The following is a 27,626-nucleotide window of genomic DNA, read 5'->3' as shown; positions in this document are numbered from 1 at the left end:
GCAGCTGACGCGTTTCAGTCACACAGGTCCTTAGTCATATGACTAAGAACTTGTGTGTCTGAAATGCGTCAGCTGTCTTGTCTGTCTGTGGATGTGCTAATAAAAGTTTCCTGGATTTTACATTATGGTATGTTGCAGGCTTCTGTGCTGAACTGGAAAACAGAATAAGCTTTAGTACAGAATCAGCGCGTTGCACAGGGCTAATTCAATTGCTTATTAATTAACCAAGCTGTTGTTGATCCGATTACTGCACTCCATTTAGGATGTCCAGAATTTAATAGTGCATCCTCTACCCCTCTGCAGTATCTTGTATGTGACATATATGACATATGCTGTAAATTATTATATTTACCTCTCCTATTCCTGCTGTTTTAATCACTTAATCAATTTAAGTTATGCTCTTATGTGATTTCTGTGTAATCTATAAGTGGCGTTAGAAACAATATTTTAGTGTGGCAGTCAGCTGTTTTAGGCTATTTTTAGGGGATTTTTGGTTAATTTATGCCACTTACAAAATGCTAGTGGATTTGGTTCTCCATGACTTAACTACACTTATCTGGCTTCAGCAAATCCCTGTTGGAGGATTTACTGTACTCTTTTGCACTAAAAAAAGCCTTTAATCTTCTCAATTTTTTTAGTTTTGATTGGATATGGATTCAAGTTCACAACAGGTTTTAACTCATTGCTTTGTTTCAAAATGAGATCGTTGTTAACAGTGTAACTAGTTGCATATGATGACAAGTTAGACTGATGGCTGTTAATAAGCAGAATTGGTTACTAAGTACTAGTCATTGTAAACCTAGGTAAGTAAGTAATCATGAGTATGTATTTTATTCAAGCAGCATTAAACTGAACTGCTAGAGTACAACTTTTCAGTGGTGCTTTCCCTGAGTAAATGTAAAAACTGTAATGCATGTAAGGCTTCAAACGAATCAAACAAGCTCCCATGTTATCTGTCACAGAGAATCTATTGCACACCCACATATTCATACAAACAGTACTTTACAAATACATTTTACAATAAAAATGTGACAAAAGAATTTACACAAAAAGTATTGAATCTGCCACGGCTGAATTTTTTAAAAATTATATAGCCAGACTTGAATCAATGTTTAATTCTATAGCCAGACTTTAATCCATGTTTACAAAAATGCAGCAAAAACAGCCATGCAAATTTTCAGATAGAGAACACAACCTCTTAGTAAACTTTAAAAAACGTATAATGTTTATGCACGCCAAACCCTGAATTCACTGTCCTTGTAGCTTTTATTGTGCCGACCACTAACATGGTAGACGCTTTTCAAATAGTATAGCCAATCAGGTCTGTTAGTTTGTCTTTTTACATTTGGAAGCTTAATGTAAGTATCCTTCTGGATATATATTTTAAAGGTTCTTTTAAGAGTTCTCAATGAAAGTACAGATTGTTAAGGATAGGGCTAGACTGTTCAGTTACTGCATTCAGCCCATTAAATGCATTGGGAGTTTAGAGGGCAGAACAGGGTGTGAGTTTTTATCTGAAATCAGAGAGGTAGAGGTGAACATAGGCTATTAGGGAGGATGCTTCCATAGATATATGTATGTGTAGGTACTAGGTACATAAATATCTATGGTAGCAATTACTCAATCTCAGCCAACCACATCTTAAAATAAAAGTTTTTAGATTTGTAAATCACCATACAACTAAATTAGGTGTAATGCTTGAAATCTATTGGACCCCACCGTGGTGTAAAGTACTACAAGGGGATGGCTGTGAGAAGTGCTGGGCCTCCTTACTCCTGATAAGCCTCTCATGGAGCCTACAAATAACATATGCAACTCTCCAACCTGTGGATTTTAAAATGTGATTAGGGCCCCTCATTCTATCGAGAGGAGTCAGCCTGTCCATAACCAGGCAGAGACTTATCATATGTGAGAGACTCAAGATCCTAAAATTACTGAGGTGTTGGTATCAGGCACATTTGCCACCTTATGGCGTATTCTGTCTGTTGTGAACTGAGATGTTCAAGGTTTTAATTTGCATTTTTTCTCTTTAAAGGTTATCTGCACCTATAAACTAATTCACTAACCTCCAAAAATACTTTAGAGTAGTGGCCTGCACTGCCTTCTGGGGATGTGCCAATTGCTCATTATCACCACCACAGCCCCAGCATCCCAGTTACAGCATAATTGCACTTTGCTCAGATTCTGCTGTCAGGGTTGCTTTAACCCCTTGTGTACCAGCAGTCTCTGACCCCTTAAGGACCAGAGACTGCTGGTACCAGAAAATGCAGCTTACTGACGAATTACTGCACATATCTACCCCTCTCGCTGGTCACAAGGAACCCCCATCACCGCAGGCCCCTCTCTCTGCCATCGTGGCATAAGGCCACAACTGACGCCACTGAGCCTGTTACCGGGGCTGATCGTAGCTGAACGGCAGAGTGCGGGAGGATGGCGAGGGACTCACATGTGCTTATGGGGCTGGAGGAAGCCCCGGGTAAGTATCGATTCTTTGATTTTACACAGCTCTGGTTTCCTTTAAGACCAGAGCCACCCGTGTCTTTTAAGTGATGTGATTGCTGTGATTGGCTTACAGCAGTCATGAAGTCAACCTGGCCAATGTACAGAAGCTCTGCTGTCAGAATGATGCTATAATCTTTCGGTATTCAAGTACCAGATATTATCAACATAGAATTCTATTGTCCTGTATTGTATACCAGAGGAAAAAGAGTGAAATAAAAGTGTTTGGCTGAAGTAATAATGGAAGGTCACAAGAAGCGTTATTTTTGTTATTTTGTCCTCCTTCCCATTTCAGTGAATATAAGTTTTCGTGAGTGAGTAGACTTGTTAAATTATTGCCTTGAGTTTATTGCTGATTTCATATTTATTGGAACCTATAAAGTGTTTCCATTGGCTGTAAATGACAAACACAAACAAGCAAAGTAAAGCATGAGTAGTCATTGGTTTTAAACTGTGCAATTTCCATAAAAAAAATAAAGTAGTTTCTTTTTTATAGTCCATTAATTTCTTACTTGATTTCTTGCCATAATGCCATCTGCATTTGAAAGAAAAGAAATATATTTGAATAGGTTTGCCCAGCTACCGATTTTAATGCATATAATATTAAATTTGTATTAACCCAAAAAATGTTGTGCAATGCATGTCTATCTTTTTTTGCAATATATCAAAAATAAATGATTGTCTCCTCTCCAATTTCTGTTCACAGCACACTTTTCTGAGGCAGACAGCTGTCCAAACTCTTCCCCATCCCATCCTCACCCCCATGAGGTAGTCACGAAGGAGCTGGGATGGTCAAGTAGCCAATTTAACCTTTTGTGGCTAGCTCTGTAGCTACAGCACAAAATATTATATTCTTTCTGTCCCTGTTTAGAGAGTAAAATGCATTTAACCACTTAAGTACCCCCCTAAAGGACTAGAGACCGCTGGTACAAGAAACAGCGGAATAACAACGAATACTGATGAATCGCCGCACATACCCGCCACAATCACCTTCTACGCCACACGCCGGGAACCTCAGCCACTCACTCTGCCATTTCTATGACGCGTAGGGCGTAGAATATCGATTCATGGTCACATGACTACCGCACTTCCTCCTTCAACCCGAAAGGAGGAAGTGCGGTAGTCACGTGACCGTGAATTGGAACTCACCACGGGACGCATCGTGGGACAGATTAAGGCTCCTGGATAAGTTTAGCTGTCCTTGGGCCCCCCCGCTCAGGTGTGCTAATACCCTGGATGAATTCCAAATAAAACCTATGCGGAATTCATCCGGATACATTCGTTGCGCATCACTAGTATAGGATTGAGAACTGTTTTTTCTTTTTTACCTGATAGCAATAGGCAGAATTCTTGTATTAGGTCACACTTCTTTTTCCTCTATAGATCACTAAAAAGTAAACAATATGATATAAATTTCATTTTATATATATATATATATATATATATATATATATATATATATATATATATAAAATATTTTTTCATATTAAATTAGTAGGGAGAAAAATAATCGTGTCTTACCCATTCCTAGAGAGCTTCCTGAGCATGTAACTGAAAGTAAAGAGAGATATATATTACACAACGTAGAGCTAAATTTGTGTTTCAGCATGTCAGGAATGTGATGATGGCACACACACTAAAGGCCGATATACTTGCTAGCATGCTACAGTGTCCGCTGCAGACAGACTAGTGAGTACAGCTGCCCTGATGTGTTGCTGAGAGATCCAGGTGGCTGGATTGTCTCGACTGAGCAACTTAAAGGTGGCCACACACCATACAATTTGTTTTATTCTGATTCGATTTGAGCATTCCGATTCAATTTTCCAACTGATCGGAAGTTTCGATAAGAATCTTCGAGGTACCACACACATTTTTGAGATTGCTGCAATTTCGGGATAAAAGATCGTAAACTCTGAAAAAATTGTTTGGTTACAAAAATCAAGAGAAAAAATGTACTGAATAGTTACATACAATTTCACAATCTATCACACACCATACAATTATTAAAAAAAATGTCAGAATTTTCCAACATGTTCAATCTAAAAAAAAAAGAAAGAAAAATTTGATTGGATTTCTCGATCGAAAACAAAAAAAAGTTTTCGATTTTTCAGGACAACCAATCGTATTTATCGAATTTGTGTAAAATTTGATCTTTTAAATGTATGGTGTGTGGCCACCATAAGACTGTGTGATCATTAAACAACTGCCACATCTATGCAACCAGTCACAACTACCTAAAACTAGGATGAGAAACATAATAAAAAACCTTATGCTGGGAATACACGGTGCTTTTTTTAGGTGATTAGATGGTTCGATAGATAATTTCCGACATGTCCAATCTCCCTTTCAATTCTTTCACCGCTCGAATTCGGAGTGAATGGAAAAAGATAAGAAAAACGAGGGGAAGATAAGAGAATCGACTGCAGAATCGAGCGGCAAAAACAATCGAGAGGAGAAACGCATGGCAGAAACGAACAGTGCATTCCCAGCATAAGTTAGGGCTCATTCACAGTTGTGTGCTTTGCTGTCAGTTATGATGCACCACACATCATAACTCCTGAGTTTTTTCCTAGGAGATAATTTTTCATCTCCTATTTAAAATAACTTTTCAGCACTTTGCAATTGAAAAAGTATCAAAAAAAGTTCTATCAAAATTATTTTGAGTGTTTTCTTGCTTGTTGGTGGTTTAAAGGGCATTTTAGGCCTGGTGCACACCAGAGGAGTTTTTGGCCTAGTGCACACCGAGCGGTTTTTGGAGCAATCCGCCGGCCGCATCCGCCTGTAAAAACACTTGGCTAATGTATTGCAATGGGATGGTGCACACCGGCGGTTTGAGGTTTTTGCCAAGCGTTTCGTCCTCAATGTAAAGTATAGGAAAAACGCAAACCGCTCTGAAAAACGCTACTTCAGAGCGGTTTGCCAGGCGTTTTTGTTACAGAAGCTGTTCAGTAACAGCTTTTACTGTAACAATATGTGTAATCTGCTACACAAACCCGCACCCAAAACTGCTAGGTATGTTTAGAAAACCTCTCTAAACATACCTAGAATCGCTCTAAAATCAGCTCCCAAAACCGCTAGCGTATTGCGGATCTGCTAGCGGTTTTGGTGTGCACTGGGCCTTTCTGAGCGTTTTGAGTTTTTAAATCTGCTGCTAATGTTATCCTATGTGTCTGTGCACACTGGAGCAATGAGGTTTTGTAAAAAACCCCATAGCATTACATTGGGAAGAGTTTTTAGAGGTTTCAAAACCTCTTCCCAATGTAATGCTATGGGGTTTTTTACAAATACACAAATTTACAAAGGATAACATTAGCAGCAGATTTAAAAACTCAAAACGCTCAGCAAAACTCCTCTGGTGTGCACCAGGCCTAGGAGAAAAATTAGGGGAAAAGGTTAATTGCATATGGGCCATAGTGCCTGATCCAATTCACTTTTTCTCCTAATTTTCTCCTAGGTGATATTTTCACATCTTATCGATAAAATGCATTTTCATCATCTAGCAAGCAATAAAATACTAATTTTGACCATACTTTCTCACCTACTTTTTGGTACTTTTTAAATTGTAGAGTGCTGAAAAGTTATTTTAAACAGAAGATGAAAATTATCTCCTAGGAGAAAACTTAGGGAAACATTGAATTGGATCAGGCCCATAGTGGGCAATACACATGGTAACATGAAAGTCCATTGATGTTCATGTTACTGTTCACAGTACAGCTGTGCGATCTGGCACATTGCAATATAAGAGGCTAAACACCTTTTTATGCACGTGTTTTCCAATTGGGCTCTTTTGTGTTGCGGCCACCCACAGGTTGCACCGTCCATGACATGCCTGCTGAAAAAATCTGTTTCCTGCTTGCGTTGTGTAATGTGAACAAGCCAAGTTTTTTATTAATATATTTTTCTATCAATCCTGCATCCAAGGCCAGATTTACAACTCAGAGGCCTGTAGGCGCAGGCATTCTGGTGTCCTAGACTCCGCCCCTGAACATAGGCCACACCCCCACAATTAAAAATATTTTGAACTCTAATCCCTTCCTTATGTCACTAACTGTCCTTAAAATGACTCTCATCACTGTCTCATATCATCCTTAGTGACATAAGACAAGGATAAAGGGGGTAAGTGCCTGAGGTTAGTGATATAAGGCTGGGATAAGACTGTAAGCTTCTGAGGTCAGTGATCTGAGGAGGGGGCTGCCTCTCCCACATAAGGAGCATGTAGGCATGTGCCCACAGTGCCTTATGGAAAATCCGGCCCTGCCTGCATCATTAAGATCCTGACATGGCAGGCTCTGTCTTTTATACTGGAGGTACTCTTTAAGAGGGTAGTACTGAAAGCTGTAGATGAACAACCATGAAGATATATAGAATAACATTAGTAACAACTTCTATATGTTTTAAATCGAGCAGTAATTTGTTTTAGATTTTTTCCAAACCAAATAAATAAAATGGTAAAAGGGTTTTAGGAGCCCATTACCATTGCACAATGGCTCTTCACTCCACACGTCTGCTCCAGTGGGTCATCTTTATGTGGACTTTCAAGCTTTCATAATCTAAAACCACTGCTAGCTGTTTTGTGAGTTTGCTTTGATAAAGTGCTGGTGTCAACAAAAAATACACTCCTACCAGAATATATCTTTTGGGGGCAGAATGTGCTTTGAGTATCTCCGCCACTGACAGGAGACACAACCACAGTGTAAACATCTCCACAGGGTATCTCTGTAACATCACAATAACTGAAGCTGCTGCTTGGGTTGCATGTAAAATTCCCTTTAGAACCATATATGTTGACAGTGTAGTTGTTAGATCCAGATGAAGCCCGCCATGAGACACGGATTCCTGTATTGGACAATCGATACAACTTGACTCCAGAAGGACAGCAAGCACCTACAATACAAAAAATCTTGTTGGTTTAGATTCTAAAATAAATTCATAATTAAACATGTTATGATAGGATTATACTGGCAGGGCCAATTTAATAAAGGGGGATTTCTATGAATCTGGTGGAGAATAAAGCCTGCTAAAGAATTTATACTTATAGAGGCTGATAATTTCTAGTCCAAACAACTTAAGGCATGTTTGCTACATATCTAATTTGTAAATAAGAAAAAACTTTGCACTACGTGATTCTGAGCATATTTACAAATGTGCTTAGAGGCACATCACAGCGCCCCATTGCTCAAAACCTGGTAAACGTCATTGCCAGCCTGAAGCTGATGAAGTGAAAGTTTGCAATTGTTTTTACTGACTTCTACTGAATTCAATTAACAATATCATTGCTACTAAGATAAGGCATGATTTTTAGTACACCTATATCTGGGGGAAAAACTCCCCTAGCACACCTCCAGCCACGCCCTCACCACACCTGCAGTGGCACCTTCAATCATCTCAGGTTCACTTTCAGTTCTTGAAAAATGAAGGTATGATCACATTTCCAGTCAGGGCCTCCATGAGGAATTTATGAGCAAAAAAATATATTTTTATTTTTAAATCAAACTGGTCTTTTCTTTAATCACTAATGTTTCTTAATTTATATTAAAGCAAACATGAAGCCATAAAAATGTAAGATACTTACCACTATAAAGGAAAGCCTCTGGATGCTGCAGAGACTTCCCTGATCCTCCTAAACCATTCCACTGACTGCCAGGAGTCTCTCTTTTTGGCGAATGTGCTAACCTCCATGTACAAGCACAGCAGGACTGTGCAGGCGCCAGTAGGGTTATTACTTGTGGAGTAGCTCACAGCTGTTCATACACAGAGGGAAAAGCTGAGCACAAGTGGCTTTGTGCTACTGCACAGCAAGGGGCGTACTTTGCGCCTATGAAGTGTAACTTTGCACTTGTACAAAGAAAGGAGAAGGGCTGCAAGCAATATTAGACAGTGAAGTTGAATATTTATAAAAAGCATCCCAGCACAAGTACAGAGGGAGGAAGATCAGGGAAGCCTCTGGATTATCCAGATGCTTCCCTCTGCTGAGGTAGGTATTTACCTTTTTTTCCACTTCCTACTTTAACATTGATAAATCAAACTCTCTTAAAGCGGATCCGAGATGAAAAACTAACTATAACAAGTAACTAGTCTATATATCTTATCTAAAGTTTAGATAGTTTACACAGCAAATCTAGCTGCAAACAGCTTCAATATAATATGATTATTTCTTCCTGTGATACAATGACAACAGCCATGTTGTTTGTAAACATTACAGACAGGCAAGCTTATCTGCATCTTCTGTGAAAAAAAACCTAATCCCCCTCCTCCTCTCTCCTCCCCTCTGCCTCTGAAATCTCTGGCTAGTAATACCTCCCCCTCCTCCTGCGCAGACTGAGCTCCCATGAGCCCTTGCTACTACCAAGGCTCTCTGAAAAACTGTGGGCAGGGCTTGTTTAGTTTATAGGGAATTAGAGTATTAAAACAAAAACAAAAAAGTATTTGGCTTGAGGAATGCCCTATAAACAATAGGAAAATAACACAATTATGCAATGAGTAAAAAGTTAATCTCGGATCCACTTTAAATAATAGTCAATCCTCCAGCAACATTTATTTGCCTAAGGCTAGTGACTCTCACTTTATTGGCCTGCACTGCCATCTCATCTCTAGTGGGCTGAGAGAGGTCAGCCATCCGCAAGACAGAGTGTATCCTTGGTCAGGTGACAAGGAGATGTGGTGGCAGCCTGAAAGATGCTGTCCATATGTGATTAATGTATAATAAACTAATATGATTACTTGTGTTGTACAGTGTTGTAAATACTCTGAGTTAAATCATTTGTGAGATAGCCTTCTACTGTTTTCAGCTGCCTGATAAAGACAAGTCAAATGTTCAATCAGAAAAGCTAAAAAAATGCTTCCACTATAATGCAGAAAAAGTTAACTGTGTTTATAATACATGACCAGCTGGTAAAGACAAGTCTGCTAGCTGCCCACTCTGTTAAGTATTAAATGCATGCTACAAGCTGTGATAGATCTGGCCATATACAGGTGTAGCACAGATTGATAGGTATATCACTGTCATTCATTGCAGGGGGTCAAAACTATTAGCTGTTAAATGACTACATACATGTTGTATTCTCGTATTCATTTTTATTCAACAGAGATTAAACTTTACCACATACAAGATGTGGCTGTTTCAATTAAAGAGAACAAGCAAGATGAGGGAACTAATGCCCTTCTGTGTGCCCTAGTGCAACCTTTACATAAGAAGTATCTGCTAAAAGTAAAAGTTTGCCATTTGGCCAGATCAAAACATAGTGGGGTTTCTAAATTGTTATTAAGGTCAGAGGGTTTTTTCAGTCTCTTTTAGCCCCTTATACTTTCCTAGTGGTTCAGTTTCACCATGAACTATCTGGGTATTCTGTATAAATAAAGTTACAGTGACTCCATTCACATGCAACTGCCCAAATTTGATTACATTAAATGTTTAATTATACCCACTCAGTCCTGAATTTTCCAGTCAGGCTGCACAAAAACTACACAAGCACAACATTCAGTTATTTAACCGCTTTCGGACGGCGGTAGTTGAATTCTACGCCCTGTTTGTGTCCACCTAAGTCTTCCAGGGCATCAACTTCTGCATTCCGTACGCTGCACAGAACCCGAGACTACTGCCAATCGTACCACTCTCCTGACACTACAGCTCATTCGCCCTGCTGGCGATATGACAGCAGAGCTCCCTCAGCCGGTCAGGAGATAATTTCATTGGCTCCTGACCCCGTGATCACTGTGAGCCAATCTCACTGGTTCACTTTGATCGCAGGGTCAGGAGCCAGTGAACTCAGCTCCTGACCAGCTCACAAAGATCTGCTGTCATAGCGGCAGCAGGGCGAGTGGTAACAGCAGATCCGTTCAGCATGTCGTCTGTAAGCCCGGATTTTGTACGGATTTGGTTAACCTTTCAGCATCCTTGCTATATTCTGACATGTAAACAGAGAATCCTCACTATATTTTGATAAGACTCAATAGGGTATATTCACTAAACAGTGGTAATCATAATAGCATGTGTAAAGTCTTGCTGGATGATGATTAGAGCATTACATGCAATACATTACGCTCTGCTCATCCGTAACACGTTATTCTGATTACCGCAGTTTAGTGAAAATACCCCAAAACTGTTGCAGCAATTATTTGACACTGAATAACAGAAAGATTTTTAAAAATCGTTGTACAGGGTAGCTTGAAAACTAATGTTCCTCACTCTTCACTGTATTAAATATGACCCTGTAGTGTAATACAGTTTGATACAATGTATGTGATATAGTTTTAAGATAAATGAATAAATAATTGCATTATCATGTACAAATTGTACAAATTAACTTACTAGAAGAATAACCGTGATAAGTGCACTGTGATTCCAGGCCTGTTTCACTGACAGCATTTATGGAGACGGAGTAGCTTGTTCCACAGGTAATACATCCCAGAAGGCAGTGGTCCTGCAGAGTGTGGCACTTTGCCTGTCCTTTTGGTGATGTCAGCATAGTGGTGTAGGTTTGCGCTCCTGTGGCATCAGACCAGCTGACATTGGTCACAGACTGGGTAACCTGGATTACACTAACGTTTTCTGGGCAGCATGGAGCTGAAATTAAAACAATTGAATGAAATCAGTTGGCATAAATATTTGAAATCAGGTAGGTTCACCGGGTTTCACAAACACTGGAATTAGGAATAGATGTTTTATATTGCAGCCTATTTCATGTTTTATTTGGGGTTAAAATCCACACAGTCTAAGCTGTCAGTTTAATAGGCTAAGTTCCAAGTACTGTATATTTTGCAAATGAAGCAGTGTACTTGCGGTAATAGCTCATGAAATGGTCTGAGAATACAAATGTATTTTTAGATGATTTTTGGAATACTCACGCACTATAAATATAATGATTTAAAGAGAATCTGTAAAAAAAAGAGCCCCTGGGGGTACTTACCTAGAGAGGGGGAAGCCTCCCTCTGGATCCTAATGAGGCTTCCCACTTCCTCCTGTGCCGCATGGATCCAGCGCTGGGACCCCTGGACAGCAGCAGACGATAATATTTACCTTTGCGATCCAGTTCAGGCGCAGTAGCATCTTCCCCCTCGGGTACCGTTGGAAATAGCCAAGCCTGATTGGGTCCTTTCTACTGAGCAGGCACAGGCATCTTGTTGAAATGAAAACGTTAGATTTTAGATGAGTCTGAGTCCTTTGTGGAAATATAAAGTCCTTAGTGAAAGCCCATGTATGTAGGTATGTCCTGTCCCGATACAATGCAATCTCGAATTGGATTGCCATCGACAATCAGTGTACAATTCCGATTGCGATTTTCACAGTTCTGCCGTGACAACATTGTTAGTGGGCGTGTTTATAAAATAACTGCATTTTCAGTTTTTCCTGCCTGCCAATCCTAACGCTGCTGACCTGCATCACGGAGGATAGATAACGGCATTTTGTGCTGTTCATGTTTCATCCCTGCCAGCACTAAATGTGCTACGCTGCAGGCTCACAGAGGATCAAACAACATGAACAAATCACACAGTGAGGATCAATCATTTCTTGATTTACTTTTTCTTTTTTTCCATACTACTATGTCTCGGTGAAGTTCCTCCTTAGGATTTAGATGATGAACTGGAGACAATTTTCATATAAATCAAGCATAAATCTCCAAAGTTTCTCACATTTGTACATCGAGCATTCAAATTCGTTTACTCTTGTTTAGCAAGTATTTGTAGCAGCAAGAATCATGATTAAACAGCAAAATTCAATACCTGTTTGTAATGGCTGACTGTAACTTGGCAGACTTTTTCCTTGAGAAGTGGAGGCCACCATGTTAATCATATACTTTGATCCGCATAGAAGATTCTGCAATGTACATGAAATGCCTGTGCTGTTGCACTGCCGAATGCCGCTCTGTCCTTGAGCAGTCACAGTGTACTCAGCATTACTGTTATGAGACGTCCACTCAACAATAAAGGCGCTTGCAGAAATGTTTCTGAGGATAGTAATTTGTGGGCTACATGGAGCTGAGAAACAAACAAAAAAACAGAACAATACAAATAAACATTGTGCATTCTGCTGTAGTTTCAAACTTTGAAGGTTTGAAGGACAGTGCAGGAGGATGAACAGAGAAGGTGTGAGAGAGACACAGCACATGAGCTGAAAGGTAGATGGCACAGTGCAGAAGGAGGAATAAAGAAGTAGGGGGGTAAAATACAGGAAGAGAAATAGAGAAAGTGGGGGCACAGTCCAGTAGAAGGAAATGGGAGGTTAGGTGGCACAGTGCAGGAGGAGGAACAGAGAAGATGGGTACATCATGGCAAATGAAGAGCACCAGTAAGGTGAGGGCATAATGCAAGAGGAGGAGTGGTGAATATGAGAGCTGCAGTGTAGGAGTAGAAATGGAGAATGTGGGAGACACAGTGCAGGAGGAGAAATATAGAATGTGGGAGACACAGTGCAGGAGGAGGAATGGAGAATGTGGGAGACACAGTGCAGGAGGAGAAATATAGAATGTGGGAGACACAGTGCAGGAGGAGGAATGGAGAATGTGGGAGACACAGTGCAGGGGGAGGAATGGAGAATGTGGGAGACACAGTGCAGTAGGAGGAATGGAAAATGTGGGAGACACAGTGCAGGAGGAGGAATTGAGAATGTGGGAGACACAGTGCAGGGGGAGGAATGGAGAATGTGGGAGACACAGTGCAGGAGGGGGAATGGAGAATGTGGGAGACACAGTGCAGGAAGAGGAATGGAGAATGTGGGAGACACAGTGCAGGAGGAGGAATGGAGAATGTGGGAGACACAGTGCTTGAGGAGGAATGGAGACTGTGGGAGACACAGTGCAGGAGGAGGAATTGAGAATGTTGGAGACACAGTGCAGGAGGAGGAATTGGGAATGTGGGAGACACAGTGCAGGGGGAGGAATGGAGAATGTGGGAGACACAGTGCAGGAGGAGGAATGGAGAATGTGGGAGACACAGTGCAGGAGGAGGAATGGAGAATGTGGGAGACACAGTGCAGGAGGAGGAATAGAGAATGTGGGAGACAGTGCTTGAGGAGGAATGGAGACTGTGGGAGACACAGTGCAGGAGGAGGAATGGAGACTGTGGGAGACACAGTGCAGGAGGAGGAATGGAGAATGTGGGAGACACAGTGCAGGAGGAGGAATGGAGAATGTGGGAGACACAGTGCAGGAGGAGGAATGGAGAATGTGGGAGACACAATGCAGAAGTAAGAATGGAGAATGTGGGAGACACAGTGCAGGAGGAACAATGGAGAATGTGGGAGACACAGTGCAGGAGGAGGAATGGAGACTGTAGGAGACACAGTACAGGAGGAGAAATTGAGAATGTGGGCGACACAGTGCAGGAGGAGGAATGGAGAATGTAGGAGACACAGTGCAGGAGGAGAAAATGAAGAATGTGGGAGACACAGTGCCGGAGAAGGAATGGATAATGTGGGAGACACAGTGCAGGGGGAGGAATGGAGACTCTGGGAGACACAGTGCAGGAGGAGGAATGGAGAATGTGGGAGACACAGTGCAGGAGGAGGAATGGAGACTGTGGGAGACACAGTGCAGGGGGAGGAATGGAGAATGTGGGAGACACAGTGCAGGGGGAGGAATGAAGAATGTGGGAGACACAGTGCAGGAGGAGGAATGGACACTGTGGGAGACACAGTGCAGGAGGAGGAATGGAGACTGTGGGAGACACAGTGCAGGAGGTGGAATGGAGAATGTGGGGGACACAGTGCAGGAGGAGGAATGGAGACTGTGGGAGACACAGTGCAGGAGGAGGAATGGAGACTGTGGGAGACATAGTGCAGGAGGAGGAATGGAGAATGTGGTAGACACAGTGCAGGAGGAGGAATGGAGAATGTGGGAGACACAGTGCAGGAGGAGGAATGGAGACTGTGGGAGACACAGTGCAGGAGGAGGAATGGAGACTGTGGGAGACACAGTGCAGGAGGAGGAATGGAGAATGTGGGAGACGCAGTGCAGAAGGAGGAATGGAGAATGTGGGAGACACAGTGCAGGGGGAGGAATGGAGACTCTGTGAGACACAGTGCAGGAGGAGGAATGGAGAATGTGGGAGACACAGTGCAGGAGGAGAAATGGAGACTGTGGGAGATACAGTGCAGGAGGAGGAATGGAGACTGTGGGAGACACAGTGCAGGGGGAGGAATGGAGAATGTGGGAGACACAGTGCAGGAGGAGGAATGGAGAATGTGGGAGACACACTGCAGGAGGAGGAATGGAGAATGTGGGAGACACAATGCAGAAGGAAGAATGGAGAATGTGGGAGACACAGTGCAGGAGGAACAATGGAGAATGTGGGAGACACACTGCATGAGGAGGAATGGAGACTGTAGGAGACACAGTACAGGAGGAGAAATTGAGAATGTGGGCGACACAGTGCAGGAGGAGAAATGGAGAATGTGGGAGACACAGTGCAGGAGGAGAAAATGGAGAATGTGGGAGACACAGTGCCGGAGAAGGAATGGATAATGTGGGAGACACAGTGCAGGGGGAGGAATGGAGACTCTGGGAGACACAGTGCAGGAGGAGGAATGGAGAATGTGGGAGACACAGTGCAGGAGGAGGAATGGAGACTGTGGGAGACACAGTGCAGGGGGAGGAATAGAGAATGTGGGAGACACAGTGCAGGGGGAGGAATGAAGAATGTGGGAGACACAGTGCAGGAGGAGGAATGGAGACTGTGGGAGACACAGTGCAGGAGGAGGAATGGAGACTGTGGGAGACACAGTGCAGGAGGTGGAATGGAGAATGTGGGAGACACAGTGCAGGAGAAGGAATGGAGACTGTGGGAGACACAGTTCAGGAGGAGGAATGGAGACTGTGGGAGACACAGTGCAGGAGGAGGGATGGAGAATGTGGGAGACACAGTGCAGGAGGAGGAATGGAGAATGTGGGAGACACAGTGCAGGAGGAGGAATGGAGACTGTGGGAGACACAGTACAGGAGGAGGAATGGAGAATGTGGTAGACACAGTGCAGGAGGAGGAATGGAGAATGTGGGAGACACAGTGCAGGAGGAGGAATGGAGACTGTGGGAGACGCAGTGCAGGAGGAGGAATGGAGAATGTGGGAGACGCAGTGCAGGAGGAGGAATGGAGAATGTGGGAGACACAGTGCAGGAGGAGGAATGGAGAATGTGGGAGACACAGTGCAAGAGTAGGAATGGAGAATGTGGGAGACACAGTGCAGGAGGAGGAATGGGGACTGTGGGAGACACAGTGCAGGAGGAGGAATGGAGACTGTGGGAGACACAGTGCAGGAGGAGGAATGGAGAATGTGGTAGACTCAGTGCAGGAGGAGGAATGGAGAATGTGGGAGACACAGTGCAGGAGGAGGAATGGAGACTGTGGGAGACGCAGTGCAGGAGGAGGAATGGAGAATGTGGGAGACGCAGTGCAGGAGGAGGAATGGAGAATGTGGGAGACACAGTGCAGGAGGAAGAATGGAGAATGTGGGAGACGCAGTGCAGGAGGAGGATTGGAAAATGTGGGAGACACAGTGCAGGGGGAGGAATGTAGACTCTGGGAGACACAGTGCAGGAGGAGGAATGGAGAATGTGGGAGACACAGTGCAGGGGGAGGAATAGAGAATGTGGGAGACACAGTGCAGGAAGAGGAATAGAGACTGTGGGAGACACAGTGCAGGAGGAGGAATGGAAAATGTGGGAGACACAGTGCAGGAGGAGGAATGGAGAATGTGGGAGACACAGTGCAGGGGGAGGAATAGAGAATGTGGGAGACACAGTGCAGGAGGAGGAATATAGATTGTGGGAGACACAGTGCAGGAGGAGGAATGGAAAATGTGGGAGACACAGTGCAGGAGGAGGAATGGAGAATGTGGGAGACACAGTGCAGGAGGAGAAATAGAGAATGTGGGAGACACAGTGCAGGAGGAGGAATAGAGAATGTGGGAGACACAGTGCAGGAGGAGGAATAGAGAATGTGGGAGACACAGTGCAGGAGGAGGAATGGAAAATGTGGGAGACACAGTGCAGGAGGAGGAATGGAAAATGTGGGAGACACAGTGCAGGAGGAGGAATAGAGAATGTGGGAGACACAGTGCAGGAGGAGGAATGGAGAATGTGGGAGACACAGTGCAGGGGGAGGAATAGAGAATGTGAGAGACAGTGCAGGAGGAGGAATAGAGACTGTGGGAGACACAGTGCAGGAGGAGGAATGGAAAATGTGGGAGACACAGTGCAGGAGGAGGAATGGAGAATGTGGGAGACACAGTGCAGGAGGAGGAATAGAGAATGTGGGAGACACAGTGCAGGAGGAGGAATAGAGAATGTGGGAGACACAGTGCAGGAGGAGGAATAGAGAATGTGGGAGACACAGTGCAGGAGGAGGAATGGAAAATGTGGGAGACACAGTGCAGGAGGAGGAATGGAAAATGTGGGAGACACAGTGCAGGAGGAGGAATAGAGAATGTGGGAGACACAGTGCAGGAGGAGGAATAGAGACTGTGGGAGACACAGTGCAGGAGGAGGAATGGAAAATGTGGGAGACACAGTGCAGGAGGAGGAATGGAGAATGTGGGAGACACAGTGCAGGAGGAGGAATAGAGAATGTGGGAGACACAGTGCAGGAGGAGGAATAGAGAATGTGGGAGACACAGTGCAGGAGGAGGAATAGAGAATGTGGGAGACAGTGCAGGAGGAGGAATGGAAAATGTGGGAGACACAGTGCAGGAGGAGGAATGGAAAATGTGGGAGACACAGTGCAGGAGGAGGATTAGAGAATGTGGGAGACACAGTGCAGGAGAAGGAATGGAAAATGTGGGAGACACAGTGCAGGAGGTGGAATGGAGACTGTGGGAGACACAGTGTAGGATGGAGAATGGAGAATGTGGGAGACACAGTGCAGGAGAGGGAATGGAGAATGTGGGAGACACAGTGCAGGAGGAGGAATGGAGACTCTGGGAGACACAGTGCAGGAGGAGGAATGGAGACTGTGGGAGTCACAGTGCAGGAGGAGGAGGGATGGTAAAGGTGGTAGCCAGTGCGGGAGGAGGAATAGATGGGTACATCATGGCAAAGGAAGAGCACCAATAAGGTGAGGGCATAATGCAGGAGAAGGACTGGTGAATATGAGAGTTGCAGTGCAGGAGTAGAAATTGAGAATGTGGGAGACACAGTGCAGGAGGAGGAATGGAGAATGTGGGAGACACAGTGCAGGAGGAGGAATGGAGAATGTGGGAGACACAGTGCAGGAGAAGGAATGGAGAATGTGGTAGACACAGTGCAGGAGGAGGAATGGAGAATGTGGGACTCACAGTGCAGGAGGAGGAGGGATGGTAAAGGTGGTAGCCAGTGCGGGAGGAGGAATAGATGGGTACATCATGGCAAAGGAAGAGCACCAATAAGGTGAGGGCATAATGCAGGAGAAGGACTGGTGAATATGAGAGTTGCAGTGCAGGAGTAGAAATTGAGAATGTGGGAGACACAGTGCAGGAGGAGGAATGGAGAATGTGGGAGACACAGTGCAGGAGGAGGAATGGAGAATGTGGGAGACACAGTGCAGGAGGAGGAATGGAGAATGTGGGAGACACAGTGCAGGGGAAGGAATAGAGAATGTGGGAGACACAGTGCAGGAGGAGGAATAGAGACTGTGGGAGACACAGTGCAGGAGGAGGAATGGAAAATGTGGGAGACACAGTGCAGGAGGAGGGATGGAGAATGTGGGAGACACAGTGCAGGAGGAGGAATAGAGAATGTGGGAGACACAGTGCAGGATGAGGAATAGAGAATGTGGGAGACACAGTGCAGGAGGAGGAATGGAAAATGTGGGAGACACAGTGCAGGAGGAGGAATGGAAAATGTGGGAGACACAGTGCAGGAGGAGGATTAGAGAATGTGGGAGACACAGTGCAGGAGAAGGAATGGAAAATGTGGGAGACACAGTGCAGGAGGTGGAATGGAGACTGTGGGAGACACAGTGTAGGATGGAGAATGGAGAATGTGGGAGACACAGTGCAGGAGAGGGAATGGAGAATGTGGGAGACACAGTGCAGGAGGAGGAATGGAGACTCTGGGAGACACAGTGCAGGAGGAGGAATGGAGACTGTGGGAGTCACAGTGCAGGAGGAGGAGGGATGGTAAAGGTGGTAGCCAGTGCGGGAGGAGGAATAGATGGGTACATCATGGCAAAGGAAGAGCACCAATAAGGTGAGGGCATAATGCAGGAGAAGGACTGGTGAATATGAGAGTTGCAGTGCAGGAGTAGAAATTGAGAATGTGGGAGACACAGTGCAGGAGGAGGAATGGAGAATGTGGGAGACACAGTGCAGGAGGAGGAATGGAGAATGTGGGAGACACAGTGCAGGAGAAGGAATGGAGAATGTGGTAGACACAGTGCAGGAGGAGGAATGGAGAATGTGGGACTCACAGTGCAGGAGGAGGAGGGATGGTAAAGGTGGTAGCCAGTGCGGGAGGAGGAATAGATGGGTACATCATGGCAAAGGAAGAGCACCAATAAGGTGAGGGCATAATGCAGGAGAAGGACTGGTGAATATGAGAGTTGCAGTGCAGGAGTAGAAATTGAGAATGTGGGAGACACAGTGCAGGAGGAGGAATGGAGAATGTGGGAGACACAGTGCAGGAGGAGGAATGGAGAATGTGGGAGACACAGTGCAGGAGAAGGAATGGAGAATGTGGTAGACACAGTGCAGGAGGAGGAATGGAGAATGTGGTAGACACAGTGTAGGAGGAGAAATTGAGAATGTGGGAGACACAGTGCAGGAGGAGGAATGGAGAATATGGTAGACAGTGCAGGAGGAGGAATGGAGAATGTGGGAGACACAGTGCAGGAGGAGGAATGGAGAATGTGGGAGACACAGTGCAGGAGGAGGAATGGAGAATGTGGGAGACACAGTGCAGGAGGAGGAATGGAGAATGTGGGAGACACAGTGCAGGAGGAGGAATAGAGAATGTGGGAGACACAGTGCAGGAGGAGGAATGGAGAATGTGGTAGACACAGTGTAGGAGGAGAAATTGAGAATGTGGGAGACACAGTGCAGGAGGAGGAATGAAGAATATGGTAGACAGTGCAGGAGGAAGAAAGCAGAATGTGCGAGACACAGTGCAGGATGAGGAATAGAGAATGTGGGAGAAACAGTGCAGCAGGAGTAATGGAAAATGTGGGAGACACAGTGCAGGAGGAGGAGGGATGGAAAGGTGGTAGACAGTGCAGGAGGAGGAATGGTAAAGGTGTGGGCACAGTGCAGAAGAAGGAATGGTAAAGGTGGGAAATGGTGCAGGAGGACGAATGGGTAAGGTGGGGGCACAGTGCAGAATGAGGAATGGTAGAGGTGGTAGACACACTGCAGAAGGAGGAATGGGTAAAGTGAGGGCATAGTGCTGGAGGAGGAATGGTAAAGGTGGGAAACACACCACAGCAGGAGTAATGGTTAAGGTGGGGGCACAGTGCAGAAGGAGGAATGGTAAAAGTGGTAGACACACTGCAGGAGGAGGAATGGGTAAGGTGAGGGCATAATGCAGCAGGAGGAATATTAACCACCCTGGCGTTCTATTAAATGCGCCAGGGTGGCGGCGCAGCACTATTTTTTGTGTGTTTTTTTTTAAATCATGTAGCTAGCCTAGCGCTAGCTACATGATTCCCCCCTCCCTGCGGCGTCCCTCCCACCTTTCCGATCGCCGCCGGCGATCAAGCCCATCCGGAAATCCTGTTCTGAACAGGATTTCCTTTAGGGCTTTCCCCTGTCGCCATGGCGACGATCGTGATGACATCATCGATGTCGTGACGTCATCGGGAGTCCCGATCCACCCATCAGCGCTGCCTGGCACTGATTGGCCAGGCTGTGCATGGGGTCTCGGGGGGGGGGGGGCCTATAATGTGGCGGGTAGCGGCGCATTGGCGGCGAGCGGTGGCGGTCGGTGTAAATACGCATCAAGCAAAGTGCTTGCTGCGTGTTTTTGAAAAAAAAATTATGAGCTCGTCATTACCGCCAAGGAGGTTAAAGGTGGTAGACACACTGCAGAAGGAGGAATGGGTAAGGTGAGGGCATAGTGCAGGAGGAGGAATGGTAGAGGTGGTAGACACACTGCAGAAGGAGGAATGGGTAAGGTGAGGGCATAGTGCAGGAGGAGGAATGGTAAAGGTGGTAGGCACACTGCAGCAGGAGGAATGGGTAAGGTGGGGGGCTGGGTTCAGTGCAGAAGGAGGAATGGTAAAGATGGGGGCACAGTGCAGAAGGAGGAATGGTAAAGGTGGTAGACACGCTGCAGAAGGAGGAATGGGTAAGGTGAGGGCATAGTGAAGGAGGAGGATTGGTAAAGGTGGTAGACACGCTGCAGGAGGAGGAATGGGTAAGGTGGGGGGCTGGGTACAGTGCAGGAGGAGGAATGGCTAAGGTGGGGGCACAGTGCAGAAGAAGGAATGGTAAAGGTGGGAGACACACTGCAGGAAGAGGAATGGGTAAGGTGGGGGGCTGGGCACAGTGCAGAAGGAGGAATGGTAAAGGTGGTAGGCACTAGACAGCGCAGACAAGGAATGGAGATATTACCTATATTTTACTTAATTTTCTTACAAGAAAGTTTAATTAGATTACATCACTAATGATTAGAAAGTTTGATTAGATTACATCACTAAAGATTGAATTCATTTGACAAAAATAAAAATGTTCTCTCTCGATACACAATGACATATACCTACCTGTGGTCATATATGTTGAAGCACATGAGGTATTGCTGCCCCTGATTTCGTTGAAGGAAAATACAGTTACATTGTAGCGTGTGTCACACTGGAGGCCAGAGAGAGCACATACTGTGGCAGTGTCATTACACAGGATGACATTAGTCCCATCATCTGCTTTGGTCTCATACATTTCTGCCCCACGCACTGCAGACCAAACAATCTCAAGAGTGTCACTAGATACATAGGCTGCTGTAATATCGCTGGGGCAGCATGGAGCTGTAAAACAAAAGTATATGCTGTCAGGAAACTGATTACATTTTGCTAAAATGGAAGCACCACAGACAAGAGTACATCATGCAGCTTTTATAAAAAATGATCTGAATCAATACAGCCACAAGGAACCCCCTACTAGTACTTTAAAGTTCATCCACCTTAAAGAGGAATGCCAGTGAACATTTTACTGTTGACAGGTGATGTAGCTGCTGCATGGTTTTTGGCAGTTGGAAACAGCTGTAAACAGCTATTTCCCACAAAAGTTGGAACTTTTATTGTGGTAGGGTAACTTGTGGGAGGGGTTTCACCACAATATCAGTCATACAGCGCCCCCTGATTGTCTGTTTGTGAAAAGGAATAGATTTCTCATGTAAAAGGGGGTATCAGCTACTGATTGGGACAAAGTTCAATTTTTGGTCGGAGTTTCTCTTTAAGGGGAGTAAAATTTCTGTAAAATGAATTGCTGATACTATGAAAGAGGAAGCTCGTCAATATGAACAATCATCATAGTTTCATGAACAGTTGATTCCATTCTGATTAGAGAGTGAGATCCAATACAGGATAGGTCTCCCTTCATTTTTAGGGGGAAAAGGGGATTTCTCCACACTCAGAGTCCTCCAAGGAGACAAAGTGCCCTGTTCTTTGTATGTTTATTAATTTCTTATACACATGCTCAATTAAGCCAAGACATTTGTTTATCTCAACGTGTTTCGTGAAACATTCAGTAGTGTTTACTTCTTCAGGAGAAATTCCTGGCTTTATGCGAATAAACCAAATTTAAGAATTGATCTGGGTTCCCTTGTGGTTCATATACATGCAGAAATAGCTACAGTGAATTAGATCACTTTCTGGTGAGGTCGAAAGATATGGATATCTGCCAAATCAGTGGATCTGGCAGGGTGATGGTCTATCTGCGTGTTGTCTAAGAACATTTATTGAAAACACTCAGCCTTTTCATAGACTTATTTCAATAACATCAGTCAAAGTTCAAGTTAATGTATATGCAGCAAAGCTAACTAAATTCCAAAAGTCTTTTTATTCATGAAAATATTATTCAGTAGAGAAGACAATCATCAGACTATCAAACACCTTACGTGTTTTTTGATACACTGTTTAATATCAGCATAAAAAAAGATTATCAAAAACAAAATTTGGATGAGTAGAGAGAAAACACCATTATCCTTAAAGAGACACTGAAGCGCAAAAAAAAAATTATGATATGATTTGAATGTGTAGTACAGCTAGGAAATAAAACATTAGGAGCAGAGACATACGTCTAATATTGTTTCCATAGGTAGAGTTAAGAAATGCTAGTTGTTATCTATGCAAGAGAGCCATAGAGCTCCACGACTTTCAAAGTCACAGAGAGCTCTGTCTTCTGTAGCTTGTTATCTCAACTGTCAGTCATTGTAATTTCTTTTTATCAGTAGAGAAGGGTTCAAAAGTTCACTTGCCTGCTCTGTAAAATCATTTAGAATGCTGAGTAGTGTGTAAACTGCAAATATTAGACAATGATGCAATGGAGTCCACAGAGCTGGCACCACCAAAAATAATGCTCTTTATTCAAACGCCATTAAAATGACATTCAGTCCGTATTTATAGCAAAAAAGCAGACAAGTATTATAGCAATGGTGACAGCCTGCTGTTTCGGACTTGACGTCCTTTGTCAAGTCATACTGCTACCAGAATGATGCAAAAAAACTATATAACTGAAAATAAAAATATGAGAATATTTTCTTTGCTACTAATGTTCTAGTACTTATCTGTACTTCACAACAAATTCATTAGATCAATTTTTTATTTTTGCTTCAGTGTCTTTTTAAATCCATCCATACAAGAATGACAGATGCCATTATAGTTATAGTTTATCATAGTTTCTAAATTAAAAGTCCTGCTGAGTGTAATTTGCCTACTTAAAACAGAAGGTATTTGTGATCATTCAGCTTTAAATGAGAAAATGTTGTCTCCCACAATGCATCACTACTGAATATGAAAATCATCTCTTTATGCCACTGAAGGCAGGCATACATCCAGAACCGCTGGTGTACAGCAAGCCTATAGCTTATAAATTATACAGAGTCACTTCAATCCAATGTGGACCAGATAGTCTGAAACAGGCTGTCTGTATGTTGGGTTGATGTGGATCTGTAAAATGTATAGCTATAGGCTTGCTATACACCAGTGGTTTTGGATGTAAGCCTGGCTTCAGGGGCATAGTTACATAGTTACATAGTTACTTTGGTTGAAAAAAGACATACGTCCATCGAGTTCAACCAGTACAAAGTACAACTCCAGCCTGCTCCCTCACATATCCCTGTTGATCCAGAGGAAGGCGAAAAAACCCTTACAAGGTAAAAATTCCTTCCCGACTCCAGATGGCAATCAGATAAAATCCCTGGATCAACATCATTGGCATTACCTAGTAATTGTAGCCATGGATGTCATTCAACGCAAGGAAAGCATCTAAGCCCCCTTTAAATGCAGGTATAGAGTTTGCCATAACGACTTCCTGTGGCAATGCATTCCACATCTTAATCACTCTTACTGTAAAGAACCCTTTCCTAAATAAATGGCTAAAACGTTTTTCCTCCATGCGCAGATCATGTCCTCTAGTCCTTTGAGAAGGCCTAGGGACAAAAAGCTCATCCGCTAAGCTATTATATTGCCCTCTGATGTATTTATACATGTTAATTAGATCTCCTCTAAGGCGTCTTTTCTCTAGACTAAATAAACCCAGTTTATCTAACCTTTCTTGGTAAGTGAGACCTTCCATCCCACGTATCAATTTTGTTGCTCGTCTCTGCACCTGCTCTAAAACTGCAATATCTTTTTTGTAATGTGGTGCCCAGAACTGAATTCCATATTCCAGATGTGGCCTTACTAGAGAGTTAAACAGGGGCAATATTATGCCAGCATCTCGAGTTTTTATTTCCCTTTTAATGCATCCCAAAATTTTGTTAGCTTTAGCTGCAGCGGCTTGGCATTGAGTACGATTATTTAACTTGTTGTCGATGAGTACTCCTAAGTCCTTCTCCAAGTTTGATGTTCCCAACTGTATCCCATTTATTTTGTATGGTGTTAGACCATTGGTACGACCAAAATGCATGACTTTACATTTGTCAACATTGAATTTCATCTGCCATGTATGTGCCCATATAGCCATCCTATCCAGATCCTGTTGCAATATAACACTATCTTCCTTAGAGTTGATGATTCTGCACAATTTTGTATCATCTGCAAAAATAGCAACATTGCTCACTACTGTATCCACTAGGTCATTAATAAATAAATTGAAGAGCACTGGACCCAGTACAGACCCCTGTGGGACCCCACTGCTAACAGTCTCCCATTTTGAGTATGATCCATTGACCACAACTCTTTGTTTTCTGTCCATTAGCCAGTTCCCTATCCAAGCACACAGACTCTTCCCCAGTCCTTGCATCCTCATCTTTTGCACCAGACTTTTGTGGGGAACAGTGTCGAAGGCCTTAGCAAAGTCTAAGTATATCACATCTACAGCATTCCCAATATCCATATTAGCATTCACTACCTCATAAAAGCTGAGCATGTTAGTCAAACAGGACCTGTCTTTAGTAAACCCATGTTGATGCTGAGAAATAAGATTATTTTCTACTATGAAGTCATGTATAGTATCTCTTAGTAACCCCTCAAATAGTTTGCATACAACTGATGTTAAGCTTACAGGTCTATAATTTCCTGGATCTGATTTTTTGCCCTTCTTAAATAATGGGAAAACGTGGGCTGTACGCCAATCCACTGGGACTCTGCCAGTTGCAAGAGAGTCACAAAAGATAAGATAAAGGGGTTTATCTATAACTGAACTTAATTCCCTTAGGACCCGAGGATGCATGCCATCCGGGCCAGGTGCCTTGTCTATTTTTAATTTATTTAGTCTTGCCTTTACTTCTCCCTGCGTTAAGTATTTAATATTACAGTTAGAAGATTGAGACTCTTCCGCCTCTGTAATTTGCAACAGTGCTGTTTCCTTTGTAAAGACAGAAGCAAAGAAAGCATTTAATAACTCTGCCTTACCTTGGTCATCCACCATTGAGTTTCCACCTTCATCCTTTAGGAGTCCTATACAGTCAACCTTTCTTTTTTTAGAGTTGATGTACTTGTAAAACTTTTTTGGGCAATAATAGATAATTTGCACATTCAGAAGTGATGCATTGTAGGAAACTTTAAAGCTGAATTATCACAAATACCTGTTTTAAGAAGACATATTATACTGAACGCTGCTTTTTGCGTCCCTTATACTCTCAGTGTTAATGGGTCACCATGAGTTATGAGGGTAGATTATAAAAGATCTCTTCTGTAGATTGAAAGTCGTGTGCTTTCTCTGGTATTTCCTTGTAAATGCTGGAGGCATGTTCTGTGTCCCATGCTAATGACACAACACTCATCCAATTTGCTGTAGGAGGAGGAGGATGGACAACCATGGTATAGAGCTATAAACCTTAGTCCATGGCCCTAGAACATTCATCTGAATGTCCATTTCATAGCTGCTAAAATGTAACCTGTCAATGTGCTGGTGGTAAGGGGAGGGGGAAGTAACCAGGATATTTTAAATTTTCCTACCCAGAGCTGCCTATTAAGGTATTGTAGGACGGCTGAACAAAAACCAATATCACTGTGTGTTATTTACTGACTTTGTAGTTAATATAACCAAATATTTCACAATTATCCATTAGGATGGAAATCAGTCTATTTTGATGTCACATCTTCTTACCTGTAGTATAGTTGAGGAGCTCACCCAAAGGGCTTTGTCCTGCCTTGTTATAAGCAAAGACACTCATGAAGTACGTGAACCCACATTCAGTAGGAAAATAGCATGGAGACTGGGATGTATTACAGTGTACTTCAATTCCATCATCACTCTTCACAAACACGACATAATAATCAGAGAGGTTTCCTTGGGACCAGGCAACAGTGAGATTGCCAGGGTTGTCTTCAACAACTGTAATTCCACTGGGTGCACATGGGACTGAGAGGGAAAGGGAGTTACTATATATATCCAGCAACATTTCAGGTCATTTACCAACACTTATTATTATTATTTATTGTATTTATAAAGCGCCAACATATTACGCAGCGCTGCACAATAGATAAATGGGTTAACATACAAGGTACAACAGGGGTCTCAAACTCGATTTACCTGGGGGCCGCAGAAGACAAAGTCAAGATGAGACTGGGCCGCATAAGGAATTTCACAATCACGGCGCATCGCCGCCTCTGCCCGCCCCTCTCACTCTTCCTTCACAGAGAGGGGCGGGGCGAGGTGGCGATCCGTGCGGCGATTGACGTCAGGAGGGGCAGAGCTGGAGCTGAAAGCTCTGCCTCTTCCAGGAAATGCCGGCGGATTGCCCCCCAGGCGATTTGGGAGCTCTGCAGCCCTCGTTTAGCGGCAGGGATGCGGCGGATTACTTGGGAGCACTGAAGCGAACTATAAGGAAGCTTTTGCCGGCGAGGGCCACAAAATATTGTATCGAGGGCCGCAAATGGCCCGCGGGCCGCGAGTTTGAGACCCCTGAGGTAGAACATACGGAAACTTACAACAAAACAAGATCATGCAAATGATTTGATAACAATACAGTGTCATAGGTCAAAATAGAGACTGTTCTAGTCCACAAGAGGGGTGATTGTCAGTAAGATTGCATGATTAAGCTGGGAACACTAAGGGAGAGGGCCCTGCCAGAGGCTTAAAATCTAAAGGGTGGGGGTGGAGACGATAGGTGCATCTTTTGAGAGGGTGTCTAACAGAACATATTATGGTGCTGGTGTAGGGGGGTATGTGAGCGTGAAGAGGTGAGTCTTGAGAGCTCGTTTGAAGGTACTAAAGGTGGGGGCAAAGCTGACAGCTGGTGGGAGCGAGTTCCAGAGAGTAGGGGCAGCCCTGGTGAAGTCCTGCAATCGTGCATGTGACTGAGTTAGGCATGGTGCGACCAGGGCCGGCCCGCTCATGAGGCGGGGTGAAACTTTTGCCTCAGGCGGCAAATTTCCAGGGGCGGCACCCGCCCGTCCGTGGGTGCGGGGAGCCGGCTGGAGGGGTAGCTGGCAGGACGGGGGTATTGGGCCAGCGGCGGGGAGGAGGGTCGGACCCCCCCCCCTCCCTCGCCTGGGTCCCCCGTCCTCCGCTCCCCTCCAGCCTTAAATAGAAGCAGCCGCTATGTGTTAGAGGAACGGGCGGGGAG

At 44.1% G+C, this 27,626-nt stretch overlaps 1 protein-coding gene across 1 annotated transcript in view; it reads right to left on the bottom strand.

The window, feature by feature from the left end:
- Window positions 1–2,888: 2,888 nt before the first annotated feature.
- Window positions 2,889–27,626, bottom strand: part of FNDC7 (fibronectin type III domain containing 7) — a 66,955-nt gene continuing 42,217 nt past the window's right edge. Inside the window, exons 8-15 of the mRNA XM_068242104.1 lie at window positions 26,165–26,419; window positions 21,160–21,417; window positions 12,220–12,474; window positions 10,808–11,062; window positions 7,123–7,383; window positions 4,021–4,050; window positions 3,828–3,886; window positions 2,889–3,034 (exon numbers count right to left, since the gene is read on the bottom strand). Coding sequence (XP_068098205.1) covers window positions 3,855–3,886; window positions 4,021–4,050; window positions 7,123–7,383; window positions 10,808–11,062; window positions 12,220–12,474; window positions 21,160–21,417; window positions 26,165–26,419 — 1,346 coding nt within the window. The 3' untranslated portion in view covers window positions 2,889–3,034; window positions 3,828–3,854. The remainder of the gene's footprint in view (window positions 3,035–3,827; window positions 3,887–4,020; window positions 4,051–7,122; window positions 7,384–10,807; window positions 11,063–12,219; window positions 12,475–21,159; window positions 21,418–26,164; window positions 26,420–27,626) is intronic.

Source organism: Hyperolius riggenbachi, chromosome 6 (genome assembly GCF_040937935.1).
Source record: "Hyperolius riggenbachi isolate aHypRig1 chromosome 6, aHypRig1.pri, whole genome shotgun sequence".
Classification (NCBI taxonomy): domain Eukaryota; kingdom Metazoa; phylum Chordata; class Amphibia; order Anura; family Hyperoliidae; genus Hyperolius; species Hyperolius riggenbachi.
Note: the sequence above shows the minus strand (reverse complement) of the source record. Positions and strands in the feature narration are given on the sequence as shown.